The sequence below is a fragment of the Emys orbicularis genome, chromosome 20, assembly GCF_028017835.1.
Source record: "Emys orbicularis isolate rEmyOrb1 chromosome 20, rEmyOrb1.hap1, whole genome shotgun sequence".
Taxonomy (NCBI): domain Eukaryota; kingdom Metazoa; phylum Chordata; order Testudines; family Emydidae; genus Emys; species Emys orbicularis.
The window spans coordinates 12,138,281-12,156,633 of NC_088702.1; the positions used below are offsets into that span (position 1 = coordinate 12,138,281).

The 18,353-nt window shown below is 51.7% G+C and overlaps 1 protein-coding gene across 1 annotated transcript in view; it reads right to left on the reverse strand.

Annotated features, from left to right (window-relative positions):
• Positions 1–9,940, reverse strand: part of LOC135892712 (vitamin K epoxide reductase complex subunit 1-like protein 1) — a 36,446-nt gene extending 26,506 nt beyond the window's left edge. Inside the window, exon 1 of the mRNA XM_065420506.1 lies at positions 9,750–9,940. Coding sequence (XP_065276578.1) covers positions 9,750–9,919 — 170 coding nt within the window. The 5' untranslated portion in view covers positions 9,920–9,940. The remainder of the gene's footprint in view (positions 1–9,749) is intronic.
• Positions 9,941–18,353: the final 8,413 nt, after the last annotated feature.

Sequence of the window (18,353 nt, forward strand, 5' to 3'; positions counted from 1 at the left end):
CTATCTATTATCTATCTATCCCCATCCACCCTTCTCTATCTATCTATCTATCTATCTATCCCCATACACCCTTCTCTATCTATCTATCTATCTATCTACCCCCATACACCCTTCTCTATCTATCTATCTATCTATCTACCCCCATACACCCGTCTCTATCTATCTATCTACCCCCATACACCCTTCTCTATCTATCTATCTATCTACCCCCTTTACCCTTCTCTATCTATCTATCTATCCCCATACACCCTTCTCTATCTATCTGTCTATCTATCTATCCCCATACACCCTTCTCTATCTATCTATCCCCATACACCCTTCTCTATCGATCTATCTATCTATCTATCTATCCCCATACACCCTTCTCTATCTATCTATCTACCCCCATACACCCTTCTCTATCTATCTATCTATCTACCCCCATACACCCTTCTCTATCTATATATCTATCCCCATACACCCCCTCTATCTATCTATCTATCCCCATACACCCTTCTCTATCTATCTATCCATCCCCATACACCCTTCTCTATCTATCTATCTATCTATCCCCATACACCCTTCTCTATCGATCTATCTATCTATCTATCCCCATACACCCTTCTCTATCTATCTATCTATCCCCATACACCCTTCTCTATCTATCTATCTATCTATCCCCATACACCCCCTCTATCTATCTATCCCCATACACCCTTCTCTATCTATCTATCCCCATACACCCCCTCTATCTATCTATCTATCTATCCCCATACACCCTTCTCTATCTATCTATCTACCCCCATACACCCTTCTCTATCTATCTATCGATCTATCTATCTATCCCCATCCACCCTTCTCTATCTATCTATCGATCTATCTATCTATCCCCATCCACCCTTCTCTATCTATCTATCGATCTATCTATCTATCCCCATCCACCCTTCTCTATCTATCTATCGATCTATCTATCTATCCCCATCCACCCTTCTCTATCGATCTATCTATCTACCCCCATACACCCTTCTCTATCGATCTATCTATCTAGCTATCTATCTACCCCCATACACCCTTCTCTATCGATCTATCTATCTATCCCCATACACCCTTCTCTATCGATCTATCTATCTATCCCCATACACCCTTCTCTATCTATCTATCTATCTATCCCCATACACCCTTCTCTATCTATCTATCTATCTATCCATCCCCATACACCCTTCTCTATCGATCTATCTATCTATCTATCCCCATACACCCTTCTCTATCTATCTATCTACCCCCATCCACCCTTCTCTATTTATCTATCTACCCCCATCCACCCTTCTCTATTTATCTATCTATCCCCATCCACCCTTCTCTATCTATCTATCTATCTATCCCCATACACCCTTCTCTATCTATCTATCTATGTATCCCCATACACCCTTCTCTATCTATCTATCTATGTATCCCCATACACCCTTCTCTATCTATCTATCTATCCCCATTGACCCCATCTATCTATCTATCTATCCACATACACCCTTCTCTATCTATCTACCCCCATACACCCTTCTCTATCTATCTATCTATCTATCTACCCCCATACACCCGTCTCTATCTATCTATCTACCCCCATACACCCTTCTCTATCTATCTATCTATCTACCCCCTTTACCCTTCTCTATCTATCTACCCCCATACACCCTTCTCTATCTATCTGTCTATCTATCTATCCCCATACACCCTTCTCTATCTATCTATCCCCATACACCCTTCTCTATCGATCTATCTATCTATCTATCCCCATACACCCTTCTCTATCTATCTATCTACCCCCATACACCCTTCTCTATCTATCTATCTATCTACCCCCATACACCCTTCTCTATCTATCTATCTATCCCCATACACCCCCTCTATCTATCTATCTATCTATCCCCATACACCCTTCTCTATCTATCTATCTACCCCCATACACCCTTCTCTATCTATCTATCTATCTATCCCCATTCACCCTCTCTATCTATCTATCTATCCCCATACACCCTCTCTATCTATCTATCTATCCCCATACACCCTTCTCTATCTATCTATCTATCCCCATACACCCTTCTTTATCTATCTATCCCCATACACCCCCTCTATCTATCTATCTATCCCCATACACCCTTCTCTATCTATCTATCTATCCCCATACACCCTTCTCTATCTATCTATCTATCCCCATACACCCCCTCTATCTATCTATCTATCCCCATACACCCTTCTCTATCTATCTACCCCCATACACCCTTCTCTATCTATCTATCTATCCCTATACACCCCCTCTATCTATCTATCTATCTATCCCCATACACCCTTCTCTATCTATCTATCCCCATACACCCCCTCTATCTATCTAGCTATCTATCTACCCCCATACACCCTTCTCTATCGATCTATCTACCCCCATACACCCTTCTCTATCTATCTATCTATCCCCATACACCCTTCTCTATCTATCTATCCCCATACACCCTTCTCTATCTATCTATCTATCCATCCCCATACACCCTTCTCTATCGATCTATCTATCTATCTATCCCCATACACCCTTCTCTATCGATCTATCTATCTATCTATCTATCCCCATACACCCTTCTCTATCTATCTATCTATCCCCATACACCCTTCTCTATCTATCTATCTATCCCCATACACCCCCTCTATCTATCTATCCCCATACACCCTTCTCTATCTATCTATCCCCATACACCCCCTCTATCTATCTATCTATCTATCCCCATACACCCTTCTCTATCTATCTATCTATCTACCCCCATACACCCTTCTCTATCTATCTATCTATCCCCATACACCCTTCTCTATCTATCGATCTATCTATCTATCCCCATCCACCCTTCTCTATCTGTCTATCGATCTATCTATCTATCCCCATCCACCCTTCTCTATCTATCTATCGATCTATCTATCTATCCCCATCCACCCTTCTCTATCTATCTATCGATCTATCTATCTATCCCCATCCACCCTTCTCTATCTATCTATCGATCTATCTATCTATCCCCATCCACCCTTCTCTATCTATCTATCGATCTATCTATCTATCCCCATCCACCCTTCTCTATCTATCTATCGATCTATCTATCTATCCCCATCCACCCTTCTCTATCTATCTATCTATCCCCATCCACCCTTCTCTATCTATCTATCTATCTATCCCCATCCACCCTTCTCTATCTATCTATCTATCCCCATACACCCGTCTCTATCTATCTATCTACCCCCATACACCCTTCTCTATCTATCTATCTATCTACCCCCATACACCCTTCTCTATCTATCTATCTATCCCCATACACCCTTGTCTATCTATCTGTCTATCCCCATACACCCTTCTCTATCTATTTATCTATCTATTCCCATACACCCCCTCTATCTATCTATCTATCCCCATACACCCTTGTCTATCTATCTACCCCCATACACCCGTCTCTATCTATCTATCTACCCCCATACACCCTTCTCTATCTATCTATCTACCCCCATACACCCTTCTCTATCTATCTATCTATCTATCTACCCCCATACACCCTTCTCTATCTATCTATCTACCCCCATACACCCTTCTCTATCTATCTATCTATCCCCATCCACCCTTCTCTATCTATCTATCCCCATACACCCTTCTCTATCTATCTATCTATCTATCCCCATACACCCTTCTCTATCGATCTATCTATCTACCCCCATACACCCTTCTCTATCGATCTATCTATCTAGCTATCTATCTACCCCCATACACCCTTCTCTATCGATCTATCTACCCCCATACACCCTTCTCTATCTATCTATCTATCTATCCCCATACACCCTTCTCTATCTATCTATCTATCTATCTATCCCCATACACCCTTCTCTATCTATCTATCTATCCATCCCCAGACACCCTTCTCTATCGATCTATCTATCTATCTATCCCCATACACCCTTCTCTATCGATCTATCTATCTATCTATCCCCATACACCCTTCTCTATCTATCTATCTATCCCCATACACCCTTCTCTATCTATCTATCCCCATACACCCCCTCTATCTATCTATCCCCATACACCCTTCTCTATCTATCTATCCCCATACACCCCCTCTATCTATCTATCTATCTACCCCCATACACCCTTCTCTATCTATCTATCTATCCCCATCCACCCTTCTCTATCTATCTATCTATCCCCATCCACCCTTCTCTATCTATCTATCTATCCCCATCCACCCTTCTCTATCTATCTATCGATCTATCTATCTATCCCCATCCACCCTTCTCTATCTATCTATCGATCTATCTATCTATCCCCATCCACCCTTCTCTATCTATCGATCTATCTATCTATCCCCATCCACCCTTCTCTATCGATCTATCTATCTATCCCCATCCACCCTTCTCTATCTATCTATCTATCTATCCCCATCCACCCTTCTCTATCTATCTATCTATCTACCCCCATACACCCGTCTCTATCTATCTATCTATCTACCCCCATACACCCTTCTCTATCTATCTATCTACCCCCATACACCCTTCTCTATCTATCTATCTATCTACCCCCATACACCCTTCTCTATCTGTCTATCTATCTACCCCCATCCACCCTTCTCTATCTATCTATCTATCTACCCCCATCCACCCTTCTCTATCTATCTATCTACCCCCATCCACCCTTCTCTATCTATCTATCTACCCCCATCCACCCTTCTCTATCTATCTATCTACCCCCATCCACCCTTCTCTATCTATCTATCTACCCCCATCCACCCTTCTCTATCTATCTATCTATCCCCATCCACCCTTCTCTATCTATCTATCTATCCCCATCCACCCTTCTCTATCTATCTATCTATCTATCTATCCCCATACACCCTTCTCTATCGATCTATCTATCTACCCCCATACACCCTTCTTTATCGATCTATCTATCTAGCTATCTATCTACCCCCATACACCCTTCTCTATCGATCTATCTACCCCCATACACCCTTCTCTATCTATCTATCTATCTATCCCCATACACCCTTCTCTATCTATCTATCTATCCCCATACACTCTTCTCTATCTATCTATCCATCCCCATACACCCTTCTCTATCGATCTATCTATCTATCTATCCCCATACACCCTTCTCTATCGATCTATCTATCTATCTATCCCCATACACCCTTCTCTATCTATCTATCTATCCCCATACACCCTTCTCTATCTATCTATCTATCTATCTATCCCCATACACCCTTCTCTATCTATCCCCATACACCCTTCTCTATCTATCTATCTATCTATCCCCATACACCCCCTCTATCTATCTATCTATCCCCATACACCCTTCTCTATCTATCTATCTATCTACCCCCATACACCCTTCTCTATCTATCTATCCCCATCCACCCTTCTCTATCTATCTATCTATCCCCATCCACCCTTCTCTATCTATCTATCGATCTATCTATCTATCCCCATCCACCCTTCTCTATCTATCGATCTATCTATCTACCCCCATCCACGCTTCTCTATCTATCTACCCCCATCCACGCTTCTCTATCTATCTATCTACCCCCATCCACCCTTCTCTATCTATCTATCTATCCCCATCCACCCTTCTCTATCTATCTATCCCCATCCACCCTTCTCTATCTATCTATCCCCATACACCCTTCTCTATCGATCTATCTATCTACCCCCATACACCCTTCTCTATCGATCTATCTATCTACCCCCATACACCCTTCTCTATCGATCTATCTATCCCCATACACCCTTCTCTATCTATCTATCTATCTATCTATCTATCCCCATACACCCTTCTCTATCTATCTATCTATCCATCTATCCCCATACACCCTTCTCTATCTATCTATCTATCCCCATACACCCTTCTCTATCTATCTATCTATCCATCCCCATACACCCTTCTCTATCGATCTATCTATCTATCCCCATACACCCTTCTCTATCGATCTATCTATCTATCTATCCCCATACACCCTTCTCTATCTATCTATCTATCTATCTATCCCCATACACCCTTCTCTATCTATCTATCTATCCCCATACACCCCCTCTATCTATCTATCCCCATACACCCTTCTCTATCTATCTATCTATCCCCATACACCCCCTCTATCTATCTATCTACCCCCATACACCCTTCTCTATCTATCTATCTATCTACCCCCATACACCCTTCTCTATCTATCCCCATCCTCCCTTCTCTATCTATCTATCCCCATCCACCCTTCTCTATCTATCTATCGATCTATCTATCTATCCCCATCCACCCTTCTCTATCGATCTATCGATCTATCTATCTATCCCCATCCACCCTTCTCTATCGATCTATCTATCTATCCCCATCCACCCTTCTCTATCGATCTATCTATCTACCCCCATCCACCCTTCTCTATCTATCTATCTACCCCCATCCACCCTTCTCTATCTATCTATCTCCATCCACCGTTCTCTATCTATCTATCTACCCCCATACACCCTTCTCTATCTATCTATCTATCTATCCCCATACACCCTTCTCTATCTATCTATCTATCTACCCCCATCCACGCTTCTCTATCTATCTATCTATCTATCTCCATCCACCCTTCTCTATCTATCTATCTACCCCCATACACCCTTCTCTATCTATCTATCTATCTATCCCCATACACCCGTCTCTATCTATCTATGTATCTACCCCCATACACCCTTCTCTATCTATCTATCTACCCCCATACACCCTTCTCTATCTATCTATCTACCCCCATACACCCTTCTCTATCTATCTATCTATCCCCATACACCCTTCTCTATCTATTTATCTATCTATCCCCATACACCCCCTCTATCTATCTATCTATCCCCATACACCCTTCTCTATCTATCTATCTACCCCCATCCACCCGTCTCTATCTATCTATCTATCTATCTATCTACCCCCATCCACCCTTCTCTATCTATCTATCTATCTACCCCCATCCACCCTTCTCTATCTATCTATCTACCCCCATCCACCCTTCTCTATCTATCTATCTATCTACCTCCATCCACCCCCTCTATCTATCTATCTATCTACCTCCATCCACCCTTCTCTATCTATCTATCTATCTACCTCCATCCACCCTTCTCTATCTATCTATCTACCTCCATCCACCCTTCTCTATCTATCTATCTATCCCCATACACCCCCTCTATCTATCTATCCCCATACACCCTTCTCTATCTATCTATCTATCCCCATACACCCCCTCTATCTATCTATCTATCCCCATCCACCCTTCTCTATCTATCTATCTATCCCCATCCACCCTTCTCTATCTATCTATCTATCCCCATCCACCCTTCTCTATCTATCGATCTATCTATCTATCCCCATCCACCCTTCTCTATCTATCTATCGATCTATCTATCTATCCCCATCCACCCTTCTCTATCGATCTATCGATCTATCTATCTATCCCCATCCACCCTTCTCTATCGATCTATCTATCTACCCCCATCCACCCTTCTCTATCTATCTATCTACCCCCATCCACCCTTCTCTATCTATCTAACCCCATCCACCCTTCTCTATCTATCTATCTACCCCCATACACCCTTCTCTATCTATCTATCTACCCCCATACACCCTTCTCTATCTATCTATCTACCCCCATACACCCTTCTCTATCTATCTATCTATCTATCTATCCCCATACACCCTTCTCTATCTATCTATCTATCCCCATACACCCGTCTCTATCTATCTATGTATCTACCCCCATACACCCTTCTCTATCTATCTATCTACCCCCATACACCCTTCTCTATCTATCTATCTATCTATCTACCCCCATACACCCTTCTCTATCTATCTATCTATCTACCCCCATACACCCTTCTCTATCTATCTATCTACCCCCATACACCCTTCTCTATCTATCTATCTATCCCCATACACCCTTCTCTATCTATTTATCTATCTATCCCCATACACCCGTCTCTATCTATCTATCTATCTACCCCCATCCACCCGTCTCTATCTATCTATCTACCCCCATCCACCCTTCTCTATCTATCTATCTATCTACCCCATCCACCCTTCTCTATCTATCTATCTACCCCCATCCACCCTTCTCTATCTATCTATCTACCTCCATCCACCCTTCTCTATCTATCTATCTACCTCCATCCACCCTTCTCTATCTATCTATCTATCTACCCCCATCCACCCTTCTCTATCTATCTATCTATCTACCCCCATCCACCCTTCTCTATCTATCTATCTATCTATCCCCATCCACCCTTCTCTATCTATCTATCTATCTATCCCCATCCACCCTTCTCTATCGATCTATCTATCTATCTACCCCCATACACCCTTCTCTATCTATCTATCTACCCCCATACACCCTTCTCTATCGATCTATCTATCTACCCCCTTGCATACAGAGGTTCCCAGTGCTCAGGGTTGGGACAGATCCTTGCCTGAGGTGGGGGGTGATGGTTCCTCCCCACTACATGTCCCCCATAGCAGGGGCTCTTGAGCCAAACGCAGTGCCCTGCCCTCCCCCATCTCCCCCTGCCATGGGGGGTTGGTGTCTGTCATATTCTGGGTAACCCTCCATTCTAACCAGGCCCCCAGCTTCCTGCCTACATGCCTCAAATCAGGCTTAGCGCCCCCGCTCCGGATGGCCAGCGTGCATTAATAGCAGGGCTGTGACATCCTCTGCCCTGCACTGAGTTTGTTTCCTGTCTGACAGAGCTGGAAACCGAACGCAAGGTGGGAGCTGCTCTTTCGAAGAAAGAAGAGAGTAAGCTGCTGGCTGCAAGCCCAGACTGCGAACGAAGCCCTCAAAAAGCAACACGCCCATTGCAATGCTGCGGAGGGGCTGTATAACTGGCACTGAGCTGCAGCCGATGCTAGGGCGGCTGTGACGGGATCCTCAGGGTACAATCTGGAACCGTGGCACCTCTGTGCCCCTTTAACTCTCCAGCTTGGGCTGTCTTACAAAGCTTTCCCAGAGACTGGCAGCCAGCCCCTCCAGGCACTGTGATCACTCAGCCATCAGCATGTGGAGACTCACCCCCAGATCAATTGCGTGAATGCTCCCTGAGCCACTCCCGAATCACACAGAGAGAGGCACCAACAAATCACCCCAGCCCCCAGCCTTGCACCCCAGAAAGGTACCATCTTCCATGGCTCAAGACTCCCTTGCACAGGACAAGCTCATTAATTAGTTTGTCTCTTTGTCAAAGGAGAGTGGATGTGCAACAGCCCTTGTTAACCTGCGCTGAGATTCCCCAAGCAGTTGAACCCAAAACACCCTGAGGCTGAGGAAAGGGGGCTATAGCACAGGGGTGTTGCAGTAGGGAGCAGGGGAGGTTCATGCAATGGGGCTGGGGCTGCAGTGGAGGGAGGGAAGTCATGCAATGGGGCCATGGTGTTGCAAAAGGAGCTGGGGTTGCAGTGGGGCAAGAGGGTAATTATAAATGGGGCCGGGGGCTGCAGTGGGGGGAGGGGAGTCATGCCATGGGGCCGGGGGTTGCAGTGGGGACCAGGAGTTGCAGTGGGGGGAGGGGGAGCCATGCAGTGGGGAGCAGGGGGGGTTATAGAGGAGCGAGGGGGAGTCATGCCATGGGGCGGGGGGTTGCAATAGGGCGAAGGGGAGTCATGCCATGGGGCGGGGGGTTGCAATGGGGGGAGGGGGAGTCATGCCATGGGGCGAGGGGTTGCAATGGGGCCGGTCCCCCCCGCTCACCTGGAGGTGAAGAGCTTGGAGCAGCTGACGAAGGGGCTCAGGTCGCACATGGCCCGGTACCCGGGGGCCCGCTCCCGCGAGCTCTCCACGTGCAGCGCGTACACGGAGAGCGCCAGCCCCAGCGCGCACAGCACGAGCCGCAGCGCCCGCTCCCACCCCGGCGCCGCCATCGCCTGCTGCCACCGCGCGCCGGGCACGGGCTCGCCCCCATTGGCCCGCGCACCTGCCAATCAGCAAACGGCTCCGGCCCATTGGCTGCCTATTAAGGAAGTGCGTGGGGGGGAAGCAAAGGATTCTGGGACTTGTAGTTTTATGTACCCAGTGGCGGAGAAGGGGGAGCTATGGCGCTTATGGCGGGGGTCTAGTGGTTGGACCAGAGCCCTGGGGTAGCAGGGGGCTCCGGGGGCTATTTAAAGTGGCGGGGCTCCAGCTGCCTCTGCTGCCTCGGTCCTCTAAATAGCCGCGAGAGCCCCGCAGCTTCCCCAGGGCTCCGGCACCTATTTAAAGGGCCAGGGTGGTAGAACTAGGGGGGCCCCTGCCCTACCTGCAGCCAGCCCCTGCTGCACCCCCTGCCCTGCCTCCAGCCCCGCACCCCCTGCCCTGCCCCCACCAGCCCCTGCCTGCCTCCAGCCCCTGTCTCCAGCCAGACCCACACCCCCTGCCCACAGCCAGCCCCTGCTGCACCCCCTGCCCTGCCTCCAGCCCCGCACCCCCTGCCCTGCCCCCACCAGCCCCTGCCTGCCTCCAGCCCCTGTCTCCAGCCAGACCCGCACCCCCTGCCCACAGCCAGCCTCTGCTGCACCCCCTGCCCTGCCTCCAGCCCCGCACCCCCTGCCTTGCCCGCAGCCAGCCCCTGTCTCCAGTCAGCCCCACACCCCTTGCCCTGCCTCCAGGCAGACCCTACCTCCAGTCAGCCCCACACCCCTTGCCCTGCCTCCAGGCAGACCCTACCTCCAGTCAGCCCCTGCCCTGCACCTGCCCTGCCTCCAGCTAGCAATGTATGTAATATATAATTTTGATTTTATTTATATAGTTATGGACAGTAAATAATACATGGAAGAAATGAAAGGGGGTTTTTAACGTGTTTTTTTTAAATCATCCCTGTCGGGGCCCCGCCTAAAATGTTCAAATTGGGCCCCGCACTTCCTAAAGTCAGCCCTGCATACAGTAATGACAAAGTTCTTGGTTCAGGCTTGTAGCAGTGATAGAATAAACTGCAGGTTCAAATCAAGTCTCTGGAGTACATCCACAGCTGGGATGGGTCATTCAGTCCTTTGTATAGAGCTTCCTTTTTTAGCAAAGTCCCTCCAGAGGTATGAAGCAGGATTGAAGACAAGATGGAGACGAGGCATCAGCCTTTTATAGTCTCTTGCCGTGTGGTCTTTGCTTTCTTTGTCCCAAGGACACTCTATCCAGCATGTGGCATAGAAAAACCTTAGAGTTCTGTCCATAAGCAGGTCCCTGCATGCCTTGCTGAGTCACAAGGTGTATCCACCTTCTCTCAATGGGTCAATTGTATAGCTCATGTTCCTTAGTGGGCCATCAAGCAGGCTAGGCAGAACTAACAGCAACTTGTCTGGGGTGTTCCCCGGAAGCATAGCACAAGTTTGAAATACAGACACTATAGAGCCAATATTCATAACGTCAACTACAAAACTGATACACATATACAAATAGCATAATTATAATCAGCCAATCAGAACCTCTCCATAGACCCCTTCCACGACAACCTTTATACAATATTGGCTGCAAATATATAACAGTGGTCGCAACGGTGATCTATACAGTTACAGATTATGTCAATAGCGTCACAGGAGGTGACACGGCATCAGTGAGACTGATATTGGAATACTGCATCCAGTTTTGGTGTCCACCTTTGAAAAAGATGTTGTGAAATTGGAGCTGGGGCAGCAAAGAGCCACCAAATGTTCTGAGGGCTGGAGAAAAATGCCTTCTAGTGAGCGATTGAAAGAGCTCAACCTGTTTAGCTTATCAAAAGAAGATTGAAAGGTGACTTCATTGAAGTGTTGAAGTGCCTTAATGAGAGAAAAGATTGGGTATTAAAGGGCTCTTTAATCGAGCAGAGAAAGGCAGAACAAGACCCAGTGGCTGGAAGGTGAAAAGAGACAAATTAAGAGAATTTTTTTCACTTCAAGGTCCCAGAAACACAGACAAGGTTTTCATCTCAAGGCCAAAAGACCAAAAACATCAAGACACTTGATCACGCCCTTACAAATAAAGCACAAATATTCAACAGCGAGAATGATTCACCACAGGAACAAGCTACCAAGGAAAGTGGTGGATTCTCCATCTCTTGATGTCATTTAATGAAGACTAGATGCCTTTCTGGAATGTGTTTGCCCCCAAAGTAGCTATTGTGTCATACAGGAGGCCTGTGCCATGCAGGGGGTCAGATTAGATGCTCTAATGGTCTCTTCTGGCCATCAAGTCTACTAATTTCTGAAAAACTGAGTGTAGCATTGGGAGCAGCGTCTGAGGTTTTACTGTCTAGCCGGCTTGCTTCCTAGAATGAACACTCCTTGAGTGGGGTGATCCACAGGGAGTAGCTCAAACCTCCAAAGTGCCTGGCCAGGGGCAGGACATTAGCACCGCAAGGGAGGGGCGTGGCAGTGACATCACAAAGGCCTTTTGCAGGACCTCAGACTATTGGTCAAAGGTGGTGACCTCACAGAGAGATGCTGACATCAGCCAGGCAGGACAGAGGCGAGTGGCCCGGGAAACCTCAGAGACTCCTGTGGCTTTGCTTCAGCAAGTCTCTGTCTCGAGGTCTCTCTTTGAGGACTGAGAGAACATTCGGGTTCACGTACGTGAGCGGCAGGAGGAACCTCTGTCGAGTTTTCTCCTTCCCTTTTTGTGATTGTACTAGAAAGCAGACGTCCCTGTTTAGAAGGTAAGAGCCTCCTCGAGGTTGGAAATCTCTTCAGTCTGATCCATCTGGTGACAGTTGAATTCTAGGCATGGAAAACACCAGCTTAAGGAGGCAGAATTTGATTCCGCACCTGGGATTTTGTCCCTTAGAATCACTGGGGACATTGGGGTTTGTCCTTTTGGTTTCACCTTTTCCGCCATCCCTCCCTCCTTTCTTTTCTTCTCTTGCTTCTTTTGTCCTTTCCCCTGTTCCCCTCCCAACACCAGGGTGTGTGTGTTTGTGTGTCGTGGGGGAGTGCTCTGCAGCTCCCACTGGGGGAGGTCCACCCAAAAATGTGGGGCTGAAATAGTGCTCCGGCAGTGATCCCCACCAGTAGCGTAGCTAGGGGTGGTGCAGGGGAAGCAGCCAGTTCCCCTTAGCACATTTTCCAAAAGCGGCGCCTTAGTTAGGGGTTACCATGGCGCCAGCAGGCGGGGCCCACGCTCCGCTCTGAAGCTTGGCCTGCCCTGACCTCCTGCACGCAAAGGGGGGGCAGCACGGCCGGAGGAGCCATGGGGGGGGGCAGCACGGCCGGAGGAGCCATGGGGGGGCGCCACGGCCGGAGGAGCCATGGGGGGGGGGCAGCACGGCCGGAGGAGCCATGGGGGGGGCAGTGGGGGCGCAACGGCACTGCCGGAAGAACCATGAGGGGGGGCCGTGGGGGCGGAACAGCACGGCCGGAGGAGCCATGGGGGGCCGTGGGGGCGGCACGGCCGGAGGAGCCATGGTGGGGGCCGGCACGGCCGGAGGAGCTAGGGGGGGCTCAGCATGGCAGCCCGCAGCGCGGCCGGAGGAGCCATGGGGGGCCGCGGGGGCGGAACGGCACGGCCGGAGGAGCCATGGGAGGCCATGGGGGCGGAACGGCACAGCCGGAGGAGCCATGGGGGGCCGCGGGGGCGGAACGGCACAGCCGGAGGAGCCATGGGGGGCCGCGGGGGCGGAACGGCACAGCCGGAGGAGCCATGGGAGGCCGCGGGGGCGGCACGGCACAGCCGGAGGAGCCATGGGGTGGGGCCGGCACGGCCGGAGTAGCTGGGGGGGCGCAGCATGGCAGCCCGCAGCGCGGCCGGAATAGCCATGGGGGGCCGCGGGGGCGGCACGGCACAGCCGGAGGAGCCATGGGGGGCCATGGGGACGGAACGGCACAACCGGAGGAGCCATGGGGGACCGCGGGGGCGGCACTGCACAGCCGGAGGAGCCATGAGAGAGGGCCGCGATGGCGGAACGGCATGCCCGGAGGAGCCATAGGAGGCCGCGGGGGTGGAACGGCACGGCCGGAGGAGCCATGGGGGGGGGGGCTGCGGGGCGGAACGGCACGGCCGGAGGAGCCATGGGAGGCCGCGGGGGCGGCACGACACAGCTGGAGGAGCCACGGGGAGGGGGGGCCGGCACGGCCGGAGGAGCTAGAGGGGGCGCAGCATGGCAGCCCGCAGCGCGGCCGGAGTAGCCATGGGGGGCCGCGGGGGCGGAACGGCACGGCCGGAGGAGCCATAGGAGGCCGCGGGGGCGGCACTGCACGGCCGGAGTAGCCATGGGGGGCCGCGGGGGCGGAACGGCACGGCCGTAGGAGCCATAGGAGGCCGCGGGGGCGGCACTCCACGGCCGGAGTAGCCATGGGGGGCCGCGGGGGCGGAACGGCACGGCCGGAGGAGCCATGGGGGGGGCCGGCACAGCCGGAGGAGCTAGGGGGGGCGCAGCATGGCATCCCGCAGCGCAGACGGAGGAGCCACAGGGGGGCCACGGCGGCAGCATGGCACGGCCGGAGGAGCCATGGGGGGCCGCGGGGACGGAACGGCACAGCCGGAGGAGCCATGGGGGGGGGCCGGCGCGGCCAGAGGAGTGAGGGGGGGCGCAGCATGGCAGCCCGCAGCGCAGACGGAGGAGCCACAGGGGGGCTACGGCGGCAGCATGGAACGGCCGGAGGAGCCATGGGGGGGGGGGGGGGGGGGCGCGGCGCGGCACAGCCGGAGGAGCCAGCCAAGGGGGGGGGGGGCGCGGAGCGGCCGTAGGAGGAGCCAAGGGGGGCGTGGCCAGAGGAGGAGCCAAGGGGGGGCGCCTTTTTAATGTTTGCTCCCCCTGCTCTTAGAACCTGGCTATGCCACTGATCCCCACCAGTGACCTGGGCCATCCTTTGGGCTCTCTGGTGAGAACCCTCAGCCTCCCGTCCTCAGCCTCTACCCTGACTGCCTGAGCAGCGGGTTATTGACAAGGAGGAGACTCAGGTTCTTGTTCTCTTTTAAGACCAAGTAAATAAGTCATAAGCAGTTCTAGGTTTGATGAATTTTGCTGCTTCTCTGCATTAATTGTCTCTGAGCAGCTCATGATTCTCTCTAACATTGCAGTTCTCCTCAAATACTTGCTGAATAATTACTGTGCACTGTTGTTGGTCTGGAACTCATCTGAGAGCACTTTATTCAGGTCCTTCAATGTATGAAATTCAAGATCCGATGGTTAGTTTGAAAATCAGGGCTCTTGGGTCCTATTCCCAACTCTGCCACTGACTGGCTGTGTGACCTAAGACAAGTCAATTCTCCTTTCTCAGCCTTAGCTTCTCCCTCTTTCAAGTAGGGATAATAATGATCTGCTCCTACCTACCTCACGGTGGGTGGAGGATGGGGATCCATTGGAGAGTGTCACTAGGAGGAGTGCATAATATGAGGTGTCCTATCACGTTTACTCAGATCAGATTGTGACATAATAGAATAGCTGAAATATTCTATTTTATTTGTATTTTTTTATTTTGAAATTGATAAGAGCAGCAACTACTTAGCTCAGACTCAGGCTTCTTATCTAATTTTCGAGATCTAAGGGTCTCCTCTTGGTGTGCGAGGAGACAATTTAACACACTGTGACAAACAGGAGATGCTTTTGTTTTGCAACAAAATATTTTTGCAAAGAACTTTCATCCCACTTGTTATGAGTTCAAGAAACAAACTGGTTTAGTCTGAATGGGATTTTCTGACAGAAACGGTTCAATGAAATTTCCCCATCATCTCGATTTCTGGGCTCTATCCCTGCCCAGGGGTGAAAGGAACTTAAAGGATTTACCGTTATGCCGGAGTCCTGAGCGGGGGTGTGGCCTCAACTGGAAGAGGCGGGGCCTTTCAAGATTTAAAGGCCCAGGGGCTCCGGCTGTGGCTGGGAGCCCCAGGGCCTTTAAATCACCCCGGAGCTACCAGCTGCAGAGGCGGCTGGGAACCCCGGGGCTCAGGGGCAAATTAAAGGGCCCGGCTGCCGGAGCTCTGGGCCCTTTAAATCACCGCGGGAGCCCGGCTGCCGGAGCTCCGGCAGCGCTTTAAAGGGCCCGGGGCTCCCCGCAGCGGCAGGAGCACCGGTCCTTTAAATCACCGTGGGAGCCCGGCTGCCGGAGCTCCAGTGGGGATTTAAAGGGCCCGGGGCTCCCCTCAGCAGCCGGAGGGAAATGTGGTCTAGATGTAATCAGTGGAATGGGAGTGCACAGCTGGTTGAAAGCCCAGACTCCAAGAGCCCTTCTCCATGTCTGGCTGTCCAACGGAGAGGGTGTACCTACTGGGTCCGGCAGGGATCAGTCCGGGGGCCGGTACCATTCAATATTTTCCTTAAGGATTTGGAAAAAGGAGTGGAGAGCATGCTTCTACAATTTGCAAATGACACCAAGCACTTTGGAGCACAGGATTGGAATTCAAAACGCCCTTAACAAATTGGAGACTTGGTCTTCTTGAGCCAAAGTCCATGGCTGGGCCCCTCTCTATAGACTGGGCTGAAGTGAAACCCCAGAGCCAAACCCTCCTCCTCCTGGGCAGTGCGCTCCGACTTTGAATGGGCAGATGCTGCTTAGCGCTGTCAGAGCAGCTTTTGCTGGGGGCTTCTCCCAGCACTTTCCAATAGTGGGAAAGTATGAAATCCCCATTTGACAGCTGGGGAAAGAGCCAGAGAGGGGGGAACAATTTGCTCAAAGTCCCACAGGGAAAGGAAAACACCCAGCAGTGGAACCAACAGGAAACCCAGCAATGGAACTCAGGAGTCCTGACTCCCAATCCCCTGGTCCAGTCACTCCAGCGGAGCACACTCCCTCTCAAAGGCAGGGGGAGTGGACATGGGGGCCTGGTTGTAATTGCCAGCTGTGGGAGGGAGCGTGCAGCAGTGGTTAGCGAAGGGGCCTGGAAAGAAGGCCTGCTGGGTCCCATCCATACTTCTGACACTTGGTGTGACCCTGAGCCAGTAGCTTCCCCTCCCAGGCCTGTTTCTCATCAGTGGGGTTGGGGTCGCAGTCCCGACAGCCCAGGGGGGTCGGGAGGCTCCAGGAAGGTGTGTAAAGTGTTGGGATGTCGGAATTCCGGATGCGCTGTCACCACCCCACTAGGGCGGTGTTCTGCACCCCCTGCTGCTGGCCGAGTTTCTCCGTCCCTTGACAATCAGACAGACTCTTGTTTTCACAGCCAGCCGATCGCCCCGTGCCATCACCCTGCCTGCTTCCTGGGCAGGGTAACTCCTCAGCTCACCACCACCCTCTCCAGCCTGCCTTGGGCTTGGAGAGTGAGGAGAAGGGCGAGGGACGACCCTGAACATCCTCCATCCATCGCTCCGTCACCAGAGCAAGTGAGTGGCATTAGGGTTCCTCGGGGGCATCCCCCGTCTGTCTGGGGAGAGGCAGAAAGAGGGGGAGAGAATCTCTCCCAAAGGAGATTGGATTTGCAAACAGCCCCCAGGAGCCCCTCGCTCTCAGACCGGGAAGGGGCTTCTCCAGAGCCGTCTCCAGTGTGTTTGGCAAGGTCCCAGCAATGGGGCTCCCAGCCCTTCCCTTGTGGGAGACTGTTCCCCAGGCTGAGTCTGTGAGCTGGGCCAGACCCAGTGAGCTGCTGAGCATGGAAATCAATGGGAACCGAGGGGGCCCTGGCCTTGCTATGCCTAGGGACTTTGAAGTGGGGAATGGTTTCCCAGGAGAAGTCCGGACTCCTGGGTTCAGGGCCGGCTTTAGCAAGTGCGGGGCCCGATTCCTGGGGCGGCACTTCGGATTGCCGGCTGGGGGAGGTGGCCCCGCGGGGCTGCCGCGCTCCGGATGGCGCTCTGGCCAGGAATGCAGGGCCATGGGGCTTGCCGCGGTCCGGCCGACGGTCCGGCCGGGGTCGTGGAGCTGCAGGGCTGCTGCGGTCCGGCTGGGGCTGCGGGGCCGCGGGGCTGGCCGGAGCTGGAGCCAGGGTCGCAGGGCCGTGGGGCAGCCACGCTCTGACCAGAGCTCCAGCCGGGGTCATGGAGCTGCCGTGGTCACGGGGTCACGGGGTCACAGGGCTGCCGCGCTCCGGCCTGGGTTGCGGGGCCACGGAGCTGCCACGCTCCGCCGGAGCTCCAGCCGGGAGAGCAGGGCCGCGGGGCTGCCTCGCTCCGGCCAGCGCTCTGGCCAGGGGAGTGGGGCTCCTAAAGACGACTGCCGCTGGAGTGAGTGCGCGGGGCCCTCTTATGCACGGGGCCCGATTCTGGGGAATCGGGCGAATCAACCTAAAGCCGGCCCTGCCTGGGTTCTGTTCCTTCTCTAGCCTGGGCGGGAGGTGGGGGGGGGGGTGAATGTGGTCTGGGGTCGCAGGAGGGAGCTGCTTGTCCAAAGTGACCAGTTTCTTTGTGACTGACCCCAGTGTTCGAAAAGGACGAGACTCCCCAGTTCTTGCAGCCCCAGGGATGACGAGGGGGAGCGTTGAGGG